We start from the raw sequence: 24,020 nt of genomic DNA, 5'->3' as shown, positions 1-24,020 counted from the left end.
ACTAAAATATCATTACAATCAAGTCTGTAAGTGTCATTTGCGACAAAAGGCATTGTTCATGTTGTGTTTTTTGTACATACAAAATAATATAATTAACAAATTATATGTCTTTTGTACATACAAAATACACATGTATACTCACATTAGTGTTGTCCCGATACCAGTACCAAAATTATTTCAATACATTTCAATACTTTTCTAAATAAAGGGGACAACAAAAAAATGCATTATTGGCTTTATTTTAACACAAAATGTCACAGTACATTGAACATATGTTTCTTATGGCAAGTTTGTCCTTAAATAAAATAGTGAACATACAAGACAACTTGTCTTTTAGTAGTAAGTAAACAAACAACGGCTCCTAATTTAGTCTGCTGACATATGCAGTAACATATTGTGTCATTTTCCGTTCTATTATTTTGTCAACGTTATTAAGGACAAGTGGTAGAAAATGAATTATTAATCGACTTGTTCATTTACTGTTAATATCTGCTTACTTTCTCTCTTAACATGTTCTATCTACACTTCTGTTAAAATGTAATAATCACTTCTTCTTCTCTTGTTTGATACTTTAAATTAGTTTTGGATGATGATACCACAAATTTGATACCAAGTAGTCATATTCAAAGTCCCCATGTGTCCAGGGACATATTTCCTGAGTTTATAAACATAATTTACATTTTAAAAAAAGGAAAGAAGATGTTTCGATGCCAAAAAATAACGACGTAATCATAGTAGTATCGACTAGATACGCTACTGTACTTGGTATCATTACAGTGGATGTTAGGTGTAGATCCACCAATGGCATTTGTTTACATTTTGACGCCGGTGAGCTACGGTGTGTAGTGAAGCATGTTTAGCTATTCCTCGTCCTGCAGGGATGATACTTGTAAGAAACTTACTTTATTTGTCGCCATGGAGGTGAGGATTAGTGATTTAGAAGTAGCTAAAACACTGCCGACTGGGGCTGGACTTTAGCCGCTAGATAGCAAGCCATTGAAGCCCCTCTTCCTGAGGGCGTTTCAGTGTTATAACTTTACCTTTCTTGTTAGTTTTTAAGCCAAAATGCGTCCGTTCTCCCTTTTCTGTCTACACACGAAGTCTGCTTGTACAAACCCCGTTTCCATATGAGTTGGGAAATTGTGTTGGATGTAAATATAAACGGAATACAATGATTTGCAAATCATTTTCAACCCATATTCAATTGAATGTGCTACAAAGACAACATATTTGATGTTCAAACTGATAAACATTTTTTTTTTTTGCAAATAATTATTAACTTTAGAATTTGATGCCAGCAACACGTGACAAAGAAGTTGGGAAAGGTGGCAATAAATACTGATAAAATTGAGGAATGCTCATCAAACACTTATATGGAACACCCCTCAGGTGTGCAGGCTAATTGGGAACAGGTGGGTGCCATGATTGGGTATAAAAGCAGCTTCCATGAAATGCTAAGTAATTCACAAACAAGGATGGGGCGAGGGTCACCACTTTGTAAGCAAATTGTCAAACAGTTTTAGAACAACATTCCTTAACGAGCTATTGCAAGGAATTTAAGGATTTTACCATCTACGGTCCGTAAAATCATCAAAAGGTTCAGAGAATCTGGAGAAATCACTACACATAAGCGATGATATTACAGACTTTTGATCCCTCAGGCGGTACTGCATCAAAAAACCGTCATCAGTGTGTAAAGGATGTCACCACAAGGGCTCAGGAACACTCCATAAAACCACTGTCAGTAACTACAGTTGGTCACTACATCTGTAAGTGCAAGTTAAAACTCTGCTATGCAAAGCCAATTCTATTTATCAACAATATCCTGAAACGCCGCCGGCTTGGGTGGGCCGGAGCTCACCTAAGATGGACTGATCCAAAGTGGAAAAGTGTTTTGTGGTCTGACGAGTCCAAATTTCAAATTATATTTGGAAACTGTGGACATGGTGTCCTCCGGAACAAAGAGGAAAATAACCATTCGGATTGTCATAGGCTCAAAGTTCAAAAGCCAGCATCTGTTATGGTATGGGGGTGTATTAGTGCCCAAGGCATGGGTAACTTACACATCTGTGAAGGCACCATTAATGCTGAAAGGTCCATACAGGTTTTGGAGCAACATATGTTGGCATCCAAGCAACGTTATCATGGATGCCCCTGCTTATTTCAGCAAGAAAAGTGTTACAACAGCGTGGCTTCGTATAAAAAAAAAAAAAGAGTGCGGGTACTTTCCTGGCCCGTCTGCAGTCCAGACCTGTCTCCCATCGAAAATGTGTGGCACATTATGAAGCGTAAAATACGACAGCGGTGACCCCGGACTGTTGAACGACTGAAGCTCTACATAAAACAAGAATGGGAAAGAATTCCACTTTCAAAGCTTCAACGATTAGTTTCCTCAGTTACCAAACTTTTATTGAGTGTTGTTAAAAGAAAAGGTGATGTAACACAGTGGTGAACATGCCTTTTCCCAACTACTTTGGCACGTGTTGCAGCCATGAAATTCTAAGTTAATTTTTATTTTTGAACATCAAATATCTTGTCTTTGTAGTGCATTCAATTGAATATGGGTTGAAAAGGATTTGCAAATCATTGTATTCTGTATATTTACATCTAACAAAATTTCCCAACTCATATAGAAACGGGGTTTGTATGTTTTTGTACGCTACCGAACATGCTCGTTTGCTCGTAAAACCGACATTCATACATGTGCATGTGTGTGTATGTGCGTGCAATTATGAAGGATCTGGGTCACCGGGGTATTGTTTTTAATTTTGGAAAGCACTTTGCGTTGCATTTCTTTCATCTATGTAAAGCGCTTTATGAATAAAGTTTGATTTAACTACCTTTTCTGGTCCGTCACTCAAATATGTCTGCTTAAAAGATAAGCAGTGACTAAAGGCCTACTGAAATTAGATTTTCTTATTTAAACAAGGATAGCAGGTCCATTCTATGTGTCATACTTGATCATTTCGCGATATTGCCATATTTTTGCTGAAAGGATTTAGTAGAGAACATCGACGATAAAGTTCGTAACTTTTGGTCGCTAATAAAAAAGCCTTGCTGTAACGGAAGTAGCAGATGATGTGCGCGTGACGTCACAGGTTGTAGGGCTCCTCACATCCTCACATTGTTTATAATCATAGCCACCAGCAGCAAGAGCGATTAGGACCGAGAAAGCGACGATTTCCCCATTAATTTGAGCGAGGATGAAAGATTTGTGGATGAGTAAAGTTAGAGTGAAGCACTTAAAAAAAAAAAAAAAAGGCGACGGTAGTGTGAGCGATTCAGATGTTAGACACATTTACTAGGATAATTCTGGAAAATCCCTTATCTGCTTATTGTGTTAATAGTGTTTTAGTGAGATTATAAAGTCATACCTGAAAGTCGGAGGGCTGCGGTGAACGCCTGTGTCTCTGAGAGAAACCAATGGGGGAGCCAAGATCACAGCTGCCTTTTTGACAGCTACAGGAGGAGGTTGCATAATCCACTCAAGTCTCTGGTAGGAGCCGACTTAATATCACAATTTTCTCATCCAAAAACTTGCTGGTTGACGTAGAGAAACATGTTCGCTTGACCGCCCTGTGTTAAAGCTTCACAACAAACAAAGAAACACCGGCTGTGTCTCGGTGCTGAAGGCAGCTGCAATCCACCGCTTTCCACCAACAGCATTCTTCTTTGACGTCTCCATTATTAATTGAACAAATTGCAAATGATTCAGCAACACAGATGTCCAAAATACTGTGTATTTATGCGATGAAAAGAGATGACTTTTAGCCGTAAGTGGTGCTTGTCAAATATGTCTCCTCCGACCAATAACGTCACAAACATGCGTCATCATTCCGCGACGTTTTCAACAGGGAACTCCGCGGGAAATTTAAAATTGTAATTTAGTAAACTAAACTGGCCGTATTGGCATGTGTTGCAATGTTAATATTTCATCATTGATATATAAACTATCAAACTGCGTGGTCGCTAGTAGTGGGTTTCAGTAGGCCTTTAAAGGTCAGTCCGAGCACACAACTGGTGTGGTAGAGGACTGAGTGTAAATCCCACCACTGGGGTCAAATCCAGCTGGTCCTCCGACATCCCGGGTGTAGGGGTGAATCGAAAGCGCTGCAGGAGGTGTGTGAAGAAGAGGAAAAGCTCCATCCGGGCCAGACCTTCCCCAAGACAAGCCCTGCGGCCTGCAAAGGGAATGTACTGTGAATCTAAAAAGCAAGTAACTAAAACAAAGAAAGAAAGAGAGGTTGTACCTGCAGAGAAGGGCAAGAAAGCATCCCTCCTAAAGAATTTACCCTCCTTGTCCAGGAAGTGGAAAGGGTTGAAGGTGTTTGGTGTCTCCCACTCACTCTCATCATAGAGGACAGATGTCAGCAGAGGGAGCACAGTGGTCCCCTTGGTGCACCAAGTGACAAATCATTATTTTTGGATTTGATTGGGATCCTTTATTCACGGAGCAGCGGCTGACCTTTTCAATGAAGTATCCCTGGAAGGTGACGTCTCTGCTGGTGCTGCGAGTGACGGAAGTGGGGACGATGTTGGCGAACCTCTGCGTCTCGTGGATGACAGCATCGATGTAAGGCAGGTTCCTCCTGTCCTCCATTGTGATCTGACGGTCTCCCACCACTCTACTAAGCTCCTCCTGGACCCGATCTGCAGGAAATAGACCATTGTTAGTAATGCCACTCCACCACTACTCTCTCATGCAATATTATTATGATGTGCACCTTGTATTTGAGGGTACTTGGCCATTAAAAGTAGACTCCAGCGAAGAGTGTTGGATGTTGTGTCAGTTCCAGCGGCAAACAAATTCATCACACTGTAGACCAGGTTGTCATCATGGTAGTGCACCCCTTGAGCATCAGACTCCTAACAAAAGGCAACTGCTATTTTTTATATGCATTGTTGCCTTAAAGAGAAGTGAAAATGTAAACACAATGACGTCTTACCTCCAGACTCAGCTTACGTGTGCAGAAAGCATCGACAAAGCACCGACATATGTCAGGATTGAAAGTCTCTTTGAGTGTGTTTATTAATTGCGATATATGACGCTTGTTATTCTCCATGTTCTTCATTATATCCCTCCAGTTTTTAAGCCAAGGACCCAGCATTGGAAACGCATCGTAGATCTGTCATGGAACAAAATGGACATAATTGCCTTCGATGCATTTTCTGTTTACTTGGACAGTTCGAATATCAATATTTTATCAATTACAATATTACGTAATTAGTGGACATAAATACTGAATACCATACACATGGGCTTCCAAAATGAAAGTACTGCTATACTATAGTGTAAATAAAAACAGTGCAAAAAGTAATTTTCCACACTTTTACCTTTAAATAAAAAAAATGTATTAAATTGTCCCAAAAACAAAGCCCCAATTATCAAATAATGTGATTTAAATGAAAGTTTTTTGTTAACGAAACTGATGTTGGCAGGTTCAAAATGGTTGTTTTCTGTATTTTTCTAAAGTTGCAGCCTCCAAATATGAAAACTTTTACAGTGGACTGTTATCGCAAATATTACAATCAGATCTGAAACAATAGAATAAAACAAAATCTATTCTGCTTCTTCTTTGATCCCTCCTGCTTTTAATGTAATATTACAGTGGGTATTACTATCAATCAATGTTTTTTTTAATACTTATACAGTATGTAGTTACCATTTTCATGTTCTTCTGTCAATTTCTACTTCTTGATTTCAATACACTTTATATTATTGCAATGATACTATATATATATTTTTAAATGTGCTTCATGGGTAACAAAAAACACTTTGGACACATCTATTAGGTGTACCTCATAAAGTGTCTTGCGGGTGTATATGTCCATTTACGCTTCTCAATTGTTTTCTGTTACGCCCAACCCATACTTGCCAACCCTCCCGGATTTTCCGGGAGACTCCCGAAATTCAGCACCTCTCCCGAAAACCTCCCAGGACAAATTTTCTCCCGAAAATCTCCCGAAATTCAGACGGAGATTTTCGTGAGATTTTTCCACGCCCCCTCCAGCTCCATGCGGACCTGAGTGAGGACAGCCTGTTTTCACGTCCACTTTCCCACAATATAAACAGCGTGCCTGCCGAATGACGTTATAACTGTAGAATGATCGAGGGTGAGTTTTTGGTTTCTTATGTGGGTTTATTGTTAGGCAGTTTCATTAACGTCCTCCCAGCGCGGTAACAACACACAACAACAGCAGTCACGTTTTCGTCTACCGTAAAGCAGTTTGTCTGCCGTAAAGAGCAATGTTGTGACATTCTTAAACAGGACAATACTGCCATCTACTGTACATGCATATGGCTAGAAAAATAGTGACGGAGAATAGAACAAGGATGGAAAATTCAACCCTTAACTCAACATGCTGGTTGGCGCCTTGCATGGCAGCTCCCTCCATCAGTGTGTGAATGTGTGTGTGAATGGGTAAATGTGGAAGTAGTGTCAAAGCGCTTTGAGTACCTTGAAGGTAGAAAAGCGCTATACAAGTACAACACATTTATCATTTAACAATGAGTAGATGAGTGTTATGTGTGTGTATATGTGTAAACAAGTGAACACTGAAATTCAAGTATTTCTTTTATATATATATATATATATATATATATACATATATGTATATATATATATACATATATTATATTTATATATATATATATATACATATATGTATATATATATACATATATAGATATATTATATTTATATATATATATATATATATATATATATATAAAATAAGATAAATAATAAATATATATATAGCTAGAATTCATTGAAAGTAAAGTATTTCTTATATATACATGTCCATCCATCCATCCATTTTCTACCGCCTATTCCCTTTGGGGTAGCGTGGGGCGCTGGTGCCTATCCCAGCTACAATCGGACGGAAGGCAGCGTTCACACTGGACAAGTCGCGACCTCATATATATATATATGAAATACTTGACTCTTAACCACGCCTCCAAGCATGCCCCACCCCAACCACGCCCCACACCCCCGACCACATCCCACACCCGCACCCCCACCCCCCACCTCCCGAAATCTGAGGTCTTAAGGTTGGCAAGAATGGCCCAACCCCAACGGGGCCCGCCACCTCTATTTGAGAAGGACTAATATAAGGAAATGCAGTACACAAGTACATAAGTATACAACAGTATGATAGAGTACCATGATGGAAGCTGATCCAGACAGACGGATGGTTTCTTGGTCATTTTTCACCATATCCGGGAGGACCGCATCATTGAAGTCAAACCTCTTCCCAAACATGATGGCTGAAATGATATTTGAAGCTGCATAGCTGATGATCGTTGTGTTGTCAAATGCTTTGCCTGAGCAGAAAGACAGAGTGCTTTAGGAACCAGGGCAAAGTAATGCGGATTTAATCAGCGGTGGTTGCTTTATGACAGCCAGGAAAGCTCAGTTTCCCCTGAAACGTCAAAATATTTACATTTCATTGACTACAAATGTGTTAGAATGGATTAAAATATTGTTTAGAATCAGTTACTTTCGCAATAGTTATTGCAACTTTTTTTTTATTCCCTGATTTGCCCCACAAATCGTCCACTGAATCTGTCCACTGATCTCAGCCAGCTGTCCATTTTCTTACAGGTTGACTGGACGGATGAAGAGTTTGTAAGGCTGCTGTCAAAGACCTTGCCTAAACTCTTCACAGACTTCTCTGACAGAATGTTGAAGCTGAGCAACCATTGGCAAAAGTGCGTTGTTTCACTGCTGGATAAATGCTTGCTTTTGTCCCGCCCATCAGACGCTCAGCATCTCTGGAAGTGTATGAAAAGTGGGCTTAGCCTCGGCTGGCCTGGACGCTGAGCTTCCGCATAATGTTTGGATGATCCGTCTGATGCTGAATCCCTTTTTGATGGACAGCAAAATGAGCAAATCAGCTATCTTGAAAAATAGATCACTGCCAGAGTCATTTGATGCAATTTCTGATGGACCTGAACACACCCTCAATGATGTACCTGGGGTTATAAGGTGTTTTGGGTCTGTCAGACATCATACCCCATCTCTCCCAGGTGACCCAACAGCGAAAAAAAACAAAAACATGCGGTTTGTGTTCAAGTGGCACTTACTTGTCCTTCCCATGGTTCTCAACTATAGATCCAGAGCCATTTTTTAAGGTTTTCTTGATGGCTCTGCTTCTTGCTTTTCCTGTGATGCCCAGGGCACTTAGGGCTTTGTGGCGTGGGTGCCCTACAAATCCTCCACTGAATCTGTTCACTGATCTCAGCCAGGTGTCCAGTTTCTTACAAGTTGACTGGACAGATAAATAGTCTTTAAGGCTGCTGTCAAATACCTTGCCTAAACTCTTCGCAGACTTGTGACACTGGTTGTATCATTGACCCTTCAATGTTGAACCGGAACCTATCTGTGACCTTGCCCTTTTTCACCACGATCTGGACTTTGCTGGTTTTAATCACATTGAAGCCCACAGTATGAGTCTTTCCAGCATATGGAGGAGCCACCTGGATCCTGGCACTGACTCTGTGGTGACAGTCAGTTAATCCATAAAAGCCCTGATCGAGGGCTGGCGGGTCCCTGATTGGGTCCTTGGGCCTCTGCACTCTGGGTCCGCAGACTTCACAATCATGTTCATTGACAGGGTGAAAAAGGTTAAAGAGATGGTGCAAACTGTGATTATCCCCAATTCAAACCTTTGCCACTCTGATGTTTCTTCCCTTGCCGCGAGTCTCATCCTGAATTGGTTGTAATCCAGGATTAGATCTGCGACATGGTGTGGCACATGATGTTTAGTCATGGTGGTCTGGACCAGCTTGTGTGGGATAGATCCATATGCATTAGCTCGGTCTGTGAAGTCTCCCTTATTCTCCCAGGCATACCTGTTTAGGTGGGTCAACACTCCAGTGTGTTCTAGACACCCCGGTTATGCTGAGATCCCTCCCTTTTGCACCGACATGTTATGTAGTTGTTGCTGGAGAGAAGGTCCACCAGCCGCCTTGCTACTATGCTGAAGAAGATCTTTCCTTCCACGCTCAGTAGGGAGATTATCCTGAATTGGTCAATTTTCTTGGAATCCTTCTCTCAGACCCCTTCTGCAAATCTCCACTGCTGCGCCATCTTTCCTCTCCTCCATATGACTCTGAGGATCTTCCAAAGTCGCTTAAGTAGCAATGGCCAGTTTTTACAGTATACCACTTGGTCCAGAGGCTGAGTTAGCTCTCGCCTTCTTCACAACCTCCTGTACTTCTTTCGGAAGTAGTTCCCTGGTGTCAAAACCCTTAGTAGGAAGTGGTGAGTCTACAAGGATATCGCACTGACCCAGATTGTCCTGTCTGCTAGGGTCAATGTAGGTGTTGTGGAGATGCAGGTCAATTTTCTCCTTGGAACAGTCCAGGAACCCATCCCGTTTCTGCCCCAGCAGCTGTTTGGTGAAGCCATAGGGGTTGGCTATGAATGAAGAACGCTTCCTGGATCTCTCTTTCCGGCGCCTTCGGTGGTATTCAGCTCTGCGCAGGGTCATCAGCCTTTTCTTCAAGATAGCCTGTAGCTCTGCCAAACTGTCCTCTTACAAGCCCATGGCCACTTGATTCAAACCTTTGCCAGAGGCAGACTTGGGGGAACGGCTACTGCCACAAGGAGGCTCTGGACATTGTGGGGTGCTTCCCGGCCCAGCTCCTCCTGCGTCTCATCAGATATGGTATCTGTGCGCTGTGATAAGTTCTCCACCTCAAACACTTTCCTGGCCTGATGACTCTTGAGGCCTCATCTGAACCGCATCTGCATACTGCAATCGTTGTCGTTTGTCCGTCGTCATTGGTCGGTAGCCATTCGTCCGTCAGATTGGGGTGCTCATCATCCTCTTTCTCGGGCTTCTTTGGGGCATTTTACTATAAGTCATGTTGTAGCTTAATGGTGGGTTTCCTCCTGCTGGAGGAAGCGGTTTGGGCTGCCGACCCTCCCCGCTGTCTTTCCAGGCTGCTAACTATCTCTCAAGTTTTCTCCAGTCTTTCCCAATCGTCAGCTAGCCTCTTCCTGGTTGTCACTGGTTTCGCCAAAAATGTTAGTCATTCGATACATCTTCTGATGCACCTGAACATATCCTCAGTGATGTTTCTGGGGTCATAAGGTGTTTCGGGTCTTTGGTGACCAACCAAAAAAAAAAAACAGTGGTTCGTGTTCAGGTAGCACTTGCTTTCCTCATCATGGTTCTCCTCTTTAGATCCAGAGCCATCTCGAGGCTTTCTCAGTTGCTTCGGTGATGTTCTTAATGGCTCCGCTCCTTGCTGTTCCTGGGATGCACAGGGCACTTAGGGCTTTGTGGAGTGAGCGCCCCACAAATTCTTTGCTGCAAACCTCGATGGGCACACATCTTGCCTTTCAGCCTTGTTCACGACAATTGATAAATTGTTAAAAGATGACAAATCAACATTTATGCTGTTGTTCCAAATAGATATGCACGATTTTACAATCCTCTAAATGACGTTTCATTTGTAAAATCCAGCATGTTTATATTTTGTATCTGTTATTGGAGACTGTACTCGCATTTAGAGAATAGCTGATAATAAGCGTCCCCGACTTAAAAAGTCAACAGCCGCCAGCGGATTTATGTGAATAAAAAAGTTACCTTTATGTTTTTCAAACTCTTCAATCAGATAGTGACATTCCTCACTGATTTTCTCCTCACTGAGTCTCTTGCCCATCCCAAAATCTCGCAGAGTTGTTAAGGTAAAGCGCCTCATTTCCTTCCAGCCATCACCGTTGGAGAATGTTATCCCTGAAAGCAAGTGACAAGTGTGTTTTAATGGGGAAAAAAACATATGTTAGGGTAATTGCATTTCAATAAAATTATTAATAAATCCATCCATCATCTTCCGCTTATCCGAGGTCAGGTCGCGGGGGCAACAGCCTAAGCAGGGAAACCCAGACTTCCCTCTCCCCAGCCACTTCGTCTAGCTCTTCCCGGGGGATCCCGAGGCGTTCCCAGGCCAGCCGGGAGACATAGTCTTCCCAACGTGTCCTGGGTCTTCCCCGTGGCCTCCTACCGGTTGGACGTGCCCTAAACACCTCCCTAGGGAGGCGTTCGGGTGGCATCCTGACCAGATGCCCGAACCACCTCATCTGGCTCCTTTCGATGTGAAGGAGCAGCGGCTTTACTTAGAGGTCCTCCCGGATGGCAGAGCATCTCACCCTATCTCTAGGGGAGAGCCCCGCCACACGGCGGAGGAAACTCATTTCGGCCGCTTGTACCCGTGATCTTATCCTTTCGGTCATGACCCAAAGCTCATGACCATAGGTGAGGATGGGAACGTAGATCGACCGGTAAATTGAGAGCTTTGCCTTCCGGCTCAGCTCCTTCTTCACCACAACGGATCGGTACAACGTCCGCATTACTGAAGACGCCGCACCGATCCGCCTGTCGATCTCACGATCCACTCTTCCCCCACTCGTGAACAAGACTCCTAGGTACTTGAACTCCTCCACTTGGGGCAGGGTCTCCTCCCCAACCCGGAGATGGCATTCCACCCTTTTCCGGGCGAGAACCATGGACTCGGACTTGGAGGTGCTGATTCTCATTCCGGTCGCTTCACACTCGGCTGCGAACCGATCCAGTGAGAGCTGAAGATCCCGGTCAGATGAAGCCATCAGGACCACATCATCTGCAAAAAGCAGAGACCTAATCCTACGGTCACCAAACCGGAACCCCTCAACGCCTTGAGTGCGCCTAGAAATTCTGTCCATAAAAGTTATGAACAGAATCAGTGACAAAGGACAGCCTTGGCGGAGTCCAACCCTCACTGGAAATCTGTTCGACTTACTGGCGGCAATGCGGACCAAGCTCTGACACTGATCCTACAGGGAACGGACCGCCACAATAAGACAGTCCGATACCCCATACTCTCTGAGCACTCCCCACAGGACTTCCCGAGGGACACGGTCGAATGCCTTCTCCAAGTCCACAAAGCACATGTAGACTGGTTGGGCAAACTCCCATGCACCCTCAAGAACCCTGCCGAGAGTACAGAGCTGGTCCACAGTTCCACGACCAGGACGAAAACCACACTGTTCCTCCTGAATCCGAGGTTCGACTATCCGACGTAGCCTCCTCTCCAGTACACCTGAATAAACCTTACCGGGAAGGCTGAGGAGTGTGATCCCACGATTATTAATAAATCAAATGTGTGAATATCTATGTCACAGGTGTACTTTTCTGGGTGTAGGGATGGGGGTCACAAACACTACTACCCTACAGTTCTGCCAAGTAACACAGAAATATGTTTATTTATAAAGGCTTGTCTTCATATTTGGCTAACTTGTATAGTTTTAAGTTATTCATTTACTCCACACTGGCTCATAATCTCTTGGGGTCAGTGACGCAGGGTTCACACCAGGGCCCTCATGTAACAAGCTTGCAAAAAACCTGGCGTATGCACTTTTTCATGGCAAAGTTGAGATTTATCAAGACTGACATTGACGTGGAAATGTGCACTGCCTTACACTCACTTCTTGGCTGACATACGTATATATATTTATGTTGTGGATACTTCAGCGACACACAGAAGTGTTCGTTCGGGGTTTGCAGACATTTCATTTCAGCAATTTAAAAAAAAATTAAACAAGACAAAGACACAAAATTCACTTTTTTGCCAATGCATTAAATGCTTCATATTTATAATAATATTTGTGAGGACATCCAATAATTTAGGTGATAATTTTTCCACCCACTGCTGTTAAAACGTGTTCCTGGGCAAATCAATATTACAAACCCCAAAACCATTGAAGTTGGCACGTTGTCTAAATTGTAAATAAAAACAAAATACAATGACTTGCAAATCCTTTTCAACTTATATTCAATTGAATAGACTGCAAAGACAAGATATTTACTGTTCAAACTGGAAAACGTTATTATTTTTTGCAAATATTATGCCTGCAACATGTTTCAAACAAGCTGGCACATGTGGCGAAAAAGACTGAGAAAGTTGAGGAATGCTCATCAAACACTTATTTGGAACATCCCACAGCTGAACAGGCTAATTGGGAACAGGTGGGTGCTATGATTGGGTATACAATCAGCTTCCATGAAAAGCTCAGTCATTCACAAACAAGGATGGGGCGAGAGTCACCACTTTGTGAACAAATGCATGAGCAAATTGTCGAACAGTTTAAGAACAACATTTCTCAACAAGCTATTGCAAGGAATTTAGGGATTTCACCAGATATGGTTCGCAATATCATCAAAAGGTTCAAAGAATCTGGAGAAATCACTACACGTAAGTGATGATGTTACGGACCTTCTATCCCTCAGGCGGTACTGCATCAAAAAGCGACAGTGTGTAAAGCAGGGGTGCCCACACTTTTTCTGCAGGCGAGCTACTTTTCAATTGACCAACTCGAGGGGATCTACCTCATTTATATATATCATTTATATTTATTTATTTATGAAAGAGACATTTTTTTAAACAAGTTAAATGTGTTTAATGATAATACAAGCATGTGTAACACATATAGATGTCTTTCTTTCACGAAGACAAGAATATAAGTTGGTGTATTACCTGATTCTGATGACTTGCATTGATTGGAATCAGACAGTAATGATGATAACGCCCACATTTTCAAATGGAGGAGAAAAAAAGTTGTCCTTTCTGTACAATACCACATGAAAGTGGTTGGTTTTTGGCATCTAATTCATCCAGCTTCCATACACTTTACAAGAAAAACATTGGCGGCAAATTCCGTAGCTTGCTTGATTGACATTCACGGCACCCGAGGGTCCTGTGAGATGACGCTGGCTGCTGCCAGTTCATTATTATGAAAAAATGACAGAGAGGAAGGCGAGAAACACTTTTTATTTCAACAGACTTTCGCGCCGTCCCTTCCGTCAAAACTCTAAAGGCCGACTGCACATTTCCTATCCTCACAATAAAAGCCCTGCTTCATGCTGCCTGCGCTAACAAAATAAGAGTCTCGGAAAGCTGGCGTGCACAAGTGATGTGCACGCCAGCTTTCTGAGGGATCGCTTGTGCACGCCAGTTTTCCGAGACTCTGTATTTAGTTAGCGCAGGCAGCATGAAGCAGGGCTTTTATTGGGAAGATAGGAAATGTGCAGTCGGCCTTTAGAGTTTTGACGGAAGGTACGGCGCGAGAGTCTTTTGAAATAAAAAGCGTTTCTCGCCTTCCTCTCGGTCATATTTTAATAATAATGATCTTGCAGCAGCCAGCGTCATCTCACAAGACCCTCCGGTACCGTGAATGTCATTTAAGTGACGTCTTGGTGAAGATTGATGATCACTAATTTTTAGGTCTATTTTTTTAAAAGCCTGACTGGAGATCGACTGACACACCCCCCGCGGTCGACTGGTAGCTCGCGATCGACGTAATGGGCACCCCTGGTGTAAAGGATATCATCACATTGGCTCAGGAACACTTCAGAAAACCACTGACAGTAACTACAGTTCGTTGCTACATTGTGTAAGTGCAAGTTCAACTCTACTATGCAAAGCCAAAGCCATTTATCAACAACACCCAGAAACGAACAAATGAACACATTGTGTTGTAAATCAAACAAATTATATTCACATTGGGTGTAATAAGTAGTCACAGTCATCCAACTTTGTTTAAAGTGGACCTATTATGCAAAACCAATTTTTGTAACGTGATGGTACCTGCTAATGTGTATTTGGGATTTGCATAAGTCCTGAAAATGTCAAATCAAACCATGGAGGAATTGCAGAGATATTTATAAAACAATCTTGCAATTCCCTTCTACTTCCTCCAAATATTCCGTTTGGAATTCTTCAGTGGTGTGACCTTTTTTAGACCTGTGACGTTCACACATATATCTAAATATGGTAAAGCAGGGGTGTCAAACTCAAATACAGAGTGGGCCAAAATTCTAAACTGAACAAAGTTGAACAAATTAACCTTTTAATAGGGACCCAAACAAGTTTTGCATTGAATATTGAACAAGCAAGGCTTATATAACTTTATAGTGACATGCAAAATCGAGATTTGTTGGTAGCGGGGGTGTATATTGTAGTGTCCTGAAAGAGTTAGTGCTGCAAGGGGTTCTGGGTATTTGTTCTGTTGTGTTGATGTTGTGTTCTAGTGCGGAAATGTGTTTGTCATTCTTGTTTGGTGTGGGTTCACAGTGTGGTGCATATTTGTAACGGTGTTAAAGTTGTTTATACGGCCACCCTCAGTGTGACCTGTATGGCTGTTGACCAAGTATGCCATGCATTCACTTGTGTGTGTGTGTAGAATCCGCATATATTACGTGACTGGGCCGGCACGCTGATTGTATGGCGGAAAAGCGGACATGACGACAGGTTGTAGAGGACGCTAAAAGCAGTACCTTTAGGGCGCGTCGCCGATATTGTTGCCCGAGTGGAAATTGGGAGAAATTCAAGAGAATGGTTGCCCCAGTAAATTTTCGGGGGTGGGGCACTGAAGTTCGGGAGTCTTTTGGGAAAATTGTGAGGGTTGGCAAGTATTAGAATTAGCGGTGAATGCACCGCCGCTGTATAATACCGGCGGGCCAGCTCTAATGTTAATTTAATATTGTCTCGAGGGCCAAAATAAATTACATGGTGTGCCAAATTTGGCCCGCGGGCCAGAGTTTGACACCCATGTGGTAAAGTCTTACCCAAAAGTATTTGTGCGAGTCCACCATTTGATTTAACGTTCGAGCATTTGTACTCCAAATGGAACGACACGATGCCCGAAACTGCTCTGTTGTTGTTTGTTTTATTTAGCACAAGTCACTACACAAACTTTCAGCCTAGTCTAAGGTAAGAAAATGCCTTACTTTAACTTTTATCATTCGTCGAAATGCACCTTCAACTCAGAACAAGTCTTTCTTTATGCGTGCAAAGGACTTCAGAAGTCCTGTTTCTGAAACCTGTGCCAGCATGAAGATGGATTTTCCAATAACCTACTTCTAACTCAAAACAGATGTCTGGTGGCGGTCACCGATGACTGTAGTGCAATAAAAGTTTGAAAGCTAAAAAAACTACAAATCATTTCTGCTGGGTGAGGGAGTGATGAGGTGTAATGAGGAGTGGTTCATTTTGCACGCTTCTCAAAACCATTCAACCATTTTTTACCGCCTGTCCCTTTCAGGGTCGCGGGGGGCGCTGGAGCCTATCCTAGCTGCATTCGGGCAGAAGGTGGGGTACACACTGGATAAGTCGCCACCTCATCGCAGGGCCAACACAGATAGACAGACAACATTCACACTCACATTCACACACTAGGGCCAATTTAGTGTTGCCAATCAACCTATCCCCAGGTGCATGTCTTTGGAAGTGGGAGGAAGCCGGAGTACCCGGAGGGAACCCACGCAGTCACACATGCAACTAGCAACATGCACACACAGCATAAGTTCGCTAAAATCAGTTGTGAATTTTGCCAGATAGAAAAAAGTTTTTCCAGTAGCTTTTTAATTTGTGAATCAGTTTTAATGACCCCGAAGAACGAAATAAGAGATACAAAATATTTACCATGCCCTTTGGAGAAATCGTGGAATAAAGGGCTGGTTTCTCTGTCCCCAAACTCCTCAGCATGGTTGATGAGAGCCTGTCTGACTGTCTTGCATCCAGCCAGGACCACCACCTTCTTGAGTCCCAGGTAGACGGTAAACACCGGTCCGTACCTTTTAGACAGCTGAACGATCAAGGGTTAGGTCGATACAAAAAAAACCACTTAAAGGCCTACTGAAAGGAGATTTTCTTATTTAAACGGGGATAGCAGGTCCATTCTATGTGTCCATTTCGCGATATTGCCATATTTTTGCTGAAAGGATTTAGTAGAGAACATCGACGATAAAGTTCGCAACTTTTGGTCGCTAATAAAAAGGCCTTGCCTTTACCGGAAGTAGCAGACAATGACGTCACCGGTGTGAGGGCTCCTCACATCCTCACATTGTTTATAATGGGAGCCTCCAGCAGCAAGAGCGATTCGGACCGAGAAAGCAACAATTTCCCCATTAATTTGAGCGGGGATGAAATATTCGTGGCTGAGGACTAGCGAAGGACTAGAAAAAAAAGTTTTAAAAAAATAGGCATTTGCATTGGGAGCGATATAGATGTTTTTAGACACATTTACTAGGATAATTCTGTGATATCCCTTATCTTTCAATTGTGTTGTTAGTGTTTTAGTGAGTTAAATAGCACCTGATAGTCGGAGGGGTGTGTCCACAGGTGTCTTGACGCCAGTGTCTGAGGGAAATCACGGCAGATACAAGGACGGCGCAAACTCCGCAGATCTCTGGTAGGAGGCGACTTTTTACCACAATGTTCTCACCGAAACCTGCCGGTTGACAAGTGGTCGGGATCCATGTTCGCTTGACCACTCTGATCCATAGTAAAGCTTCACCTCCGGGAATTTTAAACAAGGAAACACTGTGTTTGTGTGGCTAAAGGCTAAAACCTAACCACTTAAATGTTTTTACTTTGACTTCTCCATTATTAATTGAACAAATTGCACAAGATTCAGCTACACAAATGTCCAAAATACTGTGTAATTGCGCGATGAAAAGAGAGGACTTTTAGCCGCAAGTGGTGCTGGGCTCATATGTCCACTATAACCCGAGAAGTCACAAACACGTATCATCATACGTGTCATCATTCCGCGACGTTTTCTACAGGAAACTCCACGGGAAATTTAAAATTGTAATTTATTAAACTAAACCGGCCGTATTGGCATGTGTTGCAATGTTAATATTTCATTATTGATATATAAACTATCAGACTGCGTGGTCAGTAGTAGTGGGTTTCAATGAGCCCTATTATGCAAAACCAACTTTTCTTACCAATTGGTACCTGCTGTTGTGTAATTGGGATCTGCAAAAGTCCCGAACATTTGACATCAAACCGTGGAGGTATTGTGGAGATATTTATAAAATAATCTTGCCTTCCTTCATACTTCCTCAAAACGAGCCGTTTGGAATTTTCTCTGACCTGTGACGCTTGCTTTCCTGCATTTTCAGTGAAAATCTCCCTATATGGTAAAATGTCACCCAAAGGGCTTTGTGCGAGATCACCATTGTAGTCCGCGCTGTAGTCAATAAGATAATTTTTACTCTATCCTCTTGTATGCTCGTACATGCACATACAGTGGGGCAACAAAGTATTTAGTCAGCCACCGATTGTGCAAGTTCTCCCACTTAAAATGATGACAGAGGTCTGTAATTTTCATCATAGGTACACTTCAACTGTGAGAGACAGAATGTAAAAAAAAAACAGGAATTCACATTGTAGGAATTTTAAAGAATTTATTTGTAAATTATGGTGGAAAATAAGTATTTGGTCAACCATTCAAAGCTCTCACTGATGGAAAGAGGTTTTTGTTTAAAATCTCACGATACATGGCCCCATTCATTCTTTCCTTAACACGGATCAATCGTCCTGTCCCCTTAGCAGAAAAACAGCTCCAAAGCATGATGTTTCCACCCCCATGCTTCACAGTAGGTGTGGTGTTCTTGGGATGCAACTCAGTATTCTTCTTCCTCCAAACACGACGAGTTGAGTTTATACCAAAAAGTTCTATTTTGGTTTCATCTGACCACATGACATTCTCCCAATCCTCTGCTGTATCATCCATGTATCCATTTTGGTATAAACTCAACTCATCATGTTTGGAGGAAGAAGAATACTGAGTTGCATCCCAAGAACACCACACCTACTGTGAAGCATGGGGGTGGAAACATCATGCTTTGGGGCTGTTTTTCTGCTAAGGGGACATGACGATTGATCCGTGTTAAGGAAAGAATGAATGGGGCCATGTATCGTGAGATTTTGAGCCAAAACCTCCTTCCATCAGTGAGAGCTTTGAATGGTTGACCAAATACTTATTTTCCACCATAATTTACAAATAAAATTTTTAAAATTCCCACAATGTGAATGGCTTCATCTGGCCGGGATCTTCAGCTCTCACTGGATCGGTTCGCAGCCGAGTGTGAAGCGACCGGAATGGGAATCAGCACCTCCAAGTCCGAGTCCATGGTTCTCGCCCGGAAAAGGGTGGAGTGCCATCTCCGGGTTGGGGAGGAGACCCTGCCCCAAGTGGAGGAGTTCAAGAACCTAGGAGTCTTGTTCACGAGTGGGGGAAGAGTGGATCGTGAGATCGACAGGCGGATCGGTGCGGCGTCTTCAGTAATGCGGACGTTGTATCGATCCGTTGTGGTGAAGAAGGAGCTGAGCCGGAAGGCAAAGCTCTCAATTTACCGGTCGATCTACGTTCCCGTCCTCACCTATGGTCATGAGCTTTGGGTCATGACCGAAAGGATAAGATCACGGGTACAAGCGGCCGAAATGAGTTTCCTCTGCCGGATGGCGGGGCTCTCCCTTAGAGATAGGGTGAGAAGCTCTGCCATCCGGGAGGAACTCAACGTAACGCCGCTGCTCCTCCACATCGAGAGGAGCCAGATGAGGTGGTTCGGGCATCTGGTCAGGATGCCACCCGAACGCCTCCCTAGGGATGTGTTTAGGGCACGTCCAGCTGGTAGGAGGCCACGGGGAAGACCCAGGACACGTTGGGAAGACTTTGTCTCCCGGCTGGCCTGGGAACGCCTCGGGATCCCCCGGGAAGAGCTACACGAAGTGGCTGGAGATAGGGAAGTCTGGGCTTCCCTGCTTAGGCTGCTACCCCCGCGACCCGACCTCGGATAAGCGGAAGATGATGGATGGATGGATGGACGATGTGAATTCCTGGATTTTTTTTTTCACATTCTGTCTCTCACAGTTGAAGTGTACCTATGATGAAAATTACAGACCTCTGTCATCATTTTAAGTGGGAGAACTTGCACAATCGGTGGCTGACTAAATACTTTTTTGCCCCACTGTACACCCTCTGGCGTTGCCATTTTTAATACAAACGAAGCGGAAAGTTCAAACTTAGTCAGTCAGTAGACTCACTATGGAAGCGCTAAAACCTACAACACGGCTGACGGGTAGAAGTCGCTGTCAAAGTGGAGGCACGTAAATAAGACCGCCCACAAAATCCTGAACAGACGGTTAAAAAGTGGCAAGAGGATGGTCTGTAAAACATAATATATGCAAGATTTTGACCAAAACACCACCATTATATGTTATGTAGATCACAAGTAAGTGTAATAAAAGTGTAGAAAAAAAAATCCGGACATGGCCCTTTTAAAGATCAGCATCAATCAATCAATCAATCAATGTTTACTTATATAGCCCTAAATCACTAGTGTCTCAAAGGGCTGCACAAACCACCACGATATCCTCGGTAGGCCCACATAAGCGCAAGGAAAAACTCACACCCAGTGGGACATCGGTGACAATAATGACCCAGTGGGACGTCGGTGACAATGATGACTATGAGAACCTTGGAGAGGAGGAAAGCAATGGATGTCGAGCGGGTCTAACATGATACTGTGAAAGTTCAATCCATAATGGATCCAACACAGTCGCGAGAGTCCTGTTCACAGCGGAGCCAGCAGGAAACCATCCCAAGCCGAGGCGGATCAGCAGCGCAGAGATGTCCCCAGCCGATACACAGGCAAGCAGTACATGGTCACCGGATCGGACCGGACCCCCTCCACAAGGGAGAGTGGGACATAGAAGAAAAAGAAAAGAAACGGCAGATCAACTGGTCTAAAAAGGGAGTCTATTTAAAGGCTAGAGTATACAAATGAGTTTTAAGGTGAGACTTAAATGCTTCTACTGAGGTGGCTTCTCGAACTGTTACCGGTAGGGCATTCCAGAGTACTGGAGCCCGAACGGAAAACGCTCTATAGCCCGCAGACTTTTTTTGGGCTTTGGGAATCACTAATAAGCCGGAGTCCTTTGAACGCAGATTTCTTGCCGGGACATATGGTACAATACAATCGGCAAGATAGGATGGAGCTAGACCGTGTAGTATTTTATACGTAAGTAGTAAAACCTTAAAGTCACATCTTAAGTGCACAGGAAGCCAGTGCAGGCGTAATGTGATCAAACTTTCTTGTTCTTGTCAAAAGTCTAGCAGCCACATTTTGTACCAACTGTAGTCTTTTAATGCTAGACATGGGGAGACCCGAAAATAATACGTTACAGTAGTCGAGGCGAGACGTAACAAACGCATGGATAATGATCTCAGCGTCTAAAGTGGACAGAATGGAGCGAATTTTAGCGATATTACGGAGATGAAAGAAGGCCGTTTTAGTAACGCTTTTAATGTGTGCCTCAAAGGAGAGAGTTGGGTCGAAGATAATACCCAGATTCTTTACCGTGTCGCCTTGTTTAATTGTTTGGTTGTCAAATGTTAGAGTTGTATTATTAAATAGAGTTCGGTGTCTAGCAGGACCGATAATCAGCATTTCCGTTTTTTTGGCGTTGAGTTGCAAAAAGTTAGCATGAAAAACAAGAATGACTAACCTCAAAAAGTGACTTATCAAGCCACTGAAGATCCAACTGATGCAAGTTACCAAGCAAGGGAAGAGGTCTGGGCCCGGGAGGATTCTTCTGTTTATCCTGGAAAGTCCAACTGGAGTACAAAAGATAGACGGCCAGCAAGCCTGCAAGAAGCCCCAACCAGGAGGCCAAAGCAGGAGCCTGCAGGAGCTCTTCAAACATGTTGTGTCAGGGCACACACCTTCACAAACACACCTGCTGCACACGCTCAGTGGCTCTCTATAAAAGCTGAGGAGGATTGTTCCTCCAATCACACTCCAGTGGGCGTGTTTGGCCTTGTCAATGAATCCCCTTAACAAAATAAATTGATTTAGACAAAGTATGAACAGTTCATGGAGGCATGTACGTTGATCAACCCCTTGTACTCACTCTGTACTACTGGACAAAAGTGCATTGTTGGGATTCTCGACATACGAGATAAGACATAGAACAAACTTTCAGGTCTAAAGTTAATTTTTGGGGGGCAAAAACTCTTGTTTCCTCAAGAATAAAGACATGTTTTGAGAGCAATCGTGCACTTTTTATATTGCCAGAGTGTCAAAGAAATCCAGTTACTGATTGACGAAAACATACATCCTAGCAGGTGTATAACCGTACTTGCCAACCTTGAGACCTCGAATTCGGGAGATTGGGGCGGAGGGGTGTATATAGCAACCTGGGCTGGTCCTTGCACACCCCGTTCTGCGGCAGGCCCACAGGCCACGCCCCCCTCCACAACCGTCTTGACTGCTAAACTAGTAAGTGACCTTCGATGCTCAAATCAAAATGACAATGCTAATGCTAGTGAAGTGTATTTCTGGTCTTGTCACCCACTTTCGGGCAGGAGGGCGACACGTCAGTGCGGCTGGATCAAAAGAGGTGTCGGAGACGCTTTGCTTTGTTGAACAAAACGTTGCTTTATTACAAGGTCTGCAGTACCCGGAGGAGCTTAGGTAAAAAAAAATGAAGGACTCCTAACGTGGAGAAGCCAAACCATCAGTCATTTATTCCTTCCTAGTGACTGGGAAGACAACAGATGTATACCATAACTTGTAGGTTGACGTTTAAGATAAACATGAAGTCTCTCCTCCAGGATAGAGCTATCACTTTTGTATTCCAAAGCCTGGTTTTATTGCTTCTTCTCGTGAGGGAGATAATTCCAGCCCACATGCGAATGTCCAACTAAAGCTCCTTCTCAACCATTATTCTCCAAATTGAATATAAACATTCACCATATGTTGAACATAATACAAGTCCATTATTTCTCTTCACTAGCTATCGGAAATGTGCGTGGCAGCAATAAAAAACCACCAGCTTGATAGTTTGCAGTTCTACACTGACACCACAGGCCACGCAACAAACTCAAAAGTACTGTACAAAGAAAAAACTATGCGATGACTGCAAACCGCAGATATAAAGTTTGAGTAAAATCTGTAGGTTCCTACTGTGGATACTTCCTACTGATCGGTAATATTAAATCCCCTGTGGTGATATTGTGTGCAACATGCACTAATCTTCATGGTAAATGTGGTCTTACTTCTGGCAAAACACAACTGCTTATGTCCACTTGTGTCGCCAAAATCAACCAAAATTGAAAGTTCTTAAGTAGGGCTTTAAGTGCAATGAAAATATAACTTTATTTTCATTGCACTTTATTGCATATTGTTATTGTAATTTTCCATACTCAACATTTTTTCCCTTTTTTCAACATACAGTGGGGCAAAAAAGTATTTAGTCAGCCACCGATTGTGCAAGTTCTCCCACTTAAAATGATGACAGAGGTCTGTAATTTTCATCATAGGTACACTTCAACTGTGAGAGACAGAATGTGAAGAAAAAAATACAGGAATTCACATTGTAGGAATTTTAAAGAATTTATTTCTAAATTATGGTGGAAAATAAGTATTTGGTCAACCATTCAAAGCTCTCACTGATGGAAGGAGGTTTCGGCCCAAAATCTCACGATACATGGCCCCATTCATTCATTCCTTAACACGGATCAATCCTCCTGTCCCCTAAGCAGAAAAACAGCCCCAAAGCATGATGTTTCCACCCCCAAGCTTCACAGTAGGTGTGGTGTTCTTGGGATGCAACTCAGTATTCTTCTTCCTCCAAACACGACGAGTTGAGTTTATACCAAAAAGTTCTATTTTGGTTTCATCTGACCACATGACATTCTCCCAATCCTCTGCTGTATCATCCATGTATCCATTTTGGTATAAACTCAACTCGTCGTGTTTGGAGGAAGAAGAATACTGAGTTGCATCCCAAGAACACCACACCTACTGTGAAGCATGGGGGTGGAAACATCATGGTTTGGGGCTCTTTTTCTGCTAAGGGGACAGGACGATTGATCCGTGTTAAGGAAAGAATGAATGGGGCCATGTATCGTGAGATTTTGAGCCAAAACCTCCTTCCATCAGTGAGAGCTTTGAATGGTTGACCAAATACTTATTTTCCACCATAATTTATAAAAAAAATTATTTGAAATTCCTACAATGTGAATTCCTGGATTTTTTTTTTACATTCTGTCTCTCCCAGTTGAAGTGTACCTATGATGAAAATTACAGACCTCTGTCATCATTTTAAGTGGGAGAACTTGCACAATCGGTGGCTGACTAAATACTTTTTTGCCCCACTGTATTTATTGTAT

The 24,020-nt window shown here is 42.9% G+C and overlaps 1 protein-coding gene across 1 annotated transcript; it reads right to left on the bottom strand.

The window, feature by feature from the left end:
* Positions 1-245: 245 nt before the first annotated feature.
* Positions 246-21,595, bottom strand: LOC133541441 (cytochrome P450 2K1-like). Its single transcript, XM_061884871.1, has 9 exons — positions 21,353-21,595; positions 16,475-16,637; positions 10,603-10,752; positions 7,167-7,327; positions 4,947-5,126; positions 4,725-4,866; positions 4,466-4,650; positions 4,251-4,392; positions 246-4,181 (listed from the first exon to the last, which is right to left on the bottom strand). Exons 1-9 carry the CDS (start codon positions 21,548-21,550, stop codon positions 3,994-3,996), a joined length of 1,509 nt encoding a protein of 502 aa, XP_061740855.1. The 5' UTR covers positions 21,551-21,595; the 3' UTR covers positions 246-3,993.
* Between the last annotated feature and the right edge of the window lie 2,425 nt (positions 21,596-24,020).

The sequence above is a fragment of the Nerophis ophidion genome, linkage group LG23, assembly GCF_033978795.1.
Source record: "Nerophis ophidion isolate RoL-2023_Sa linkage group LG23, RoL_Noph_v1.0, whole genome shotgun sequence".
NCBI classification, from domain to species: Eukaryota; Metazoa; Chordata; class Actinopteri; order Syngnathiformes; family Syngnathidae; genus Nerophis; species Nerophis ophidion.
The sequence above is the reverse complement of the archived record's forward strand: the minus strand, read 5'-3'. Positions and strand labels throughout refer to the sequence as shown.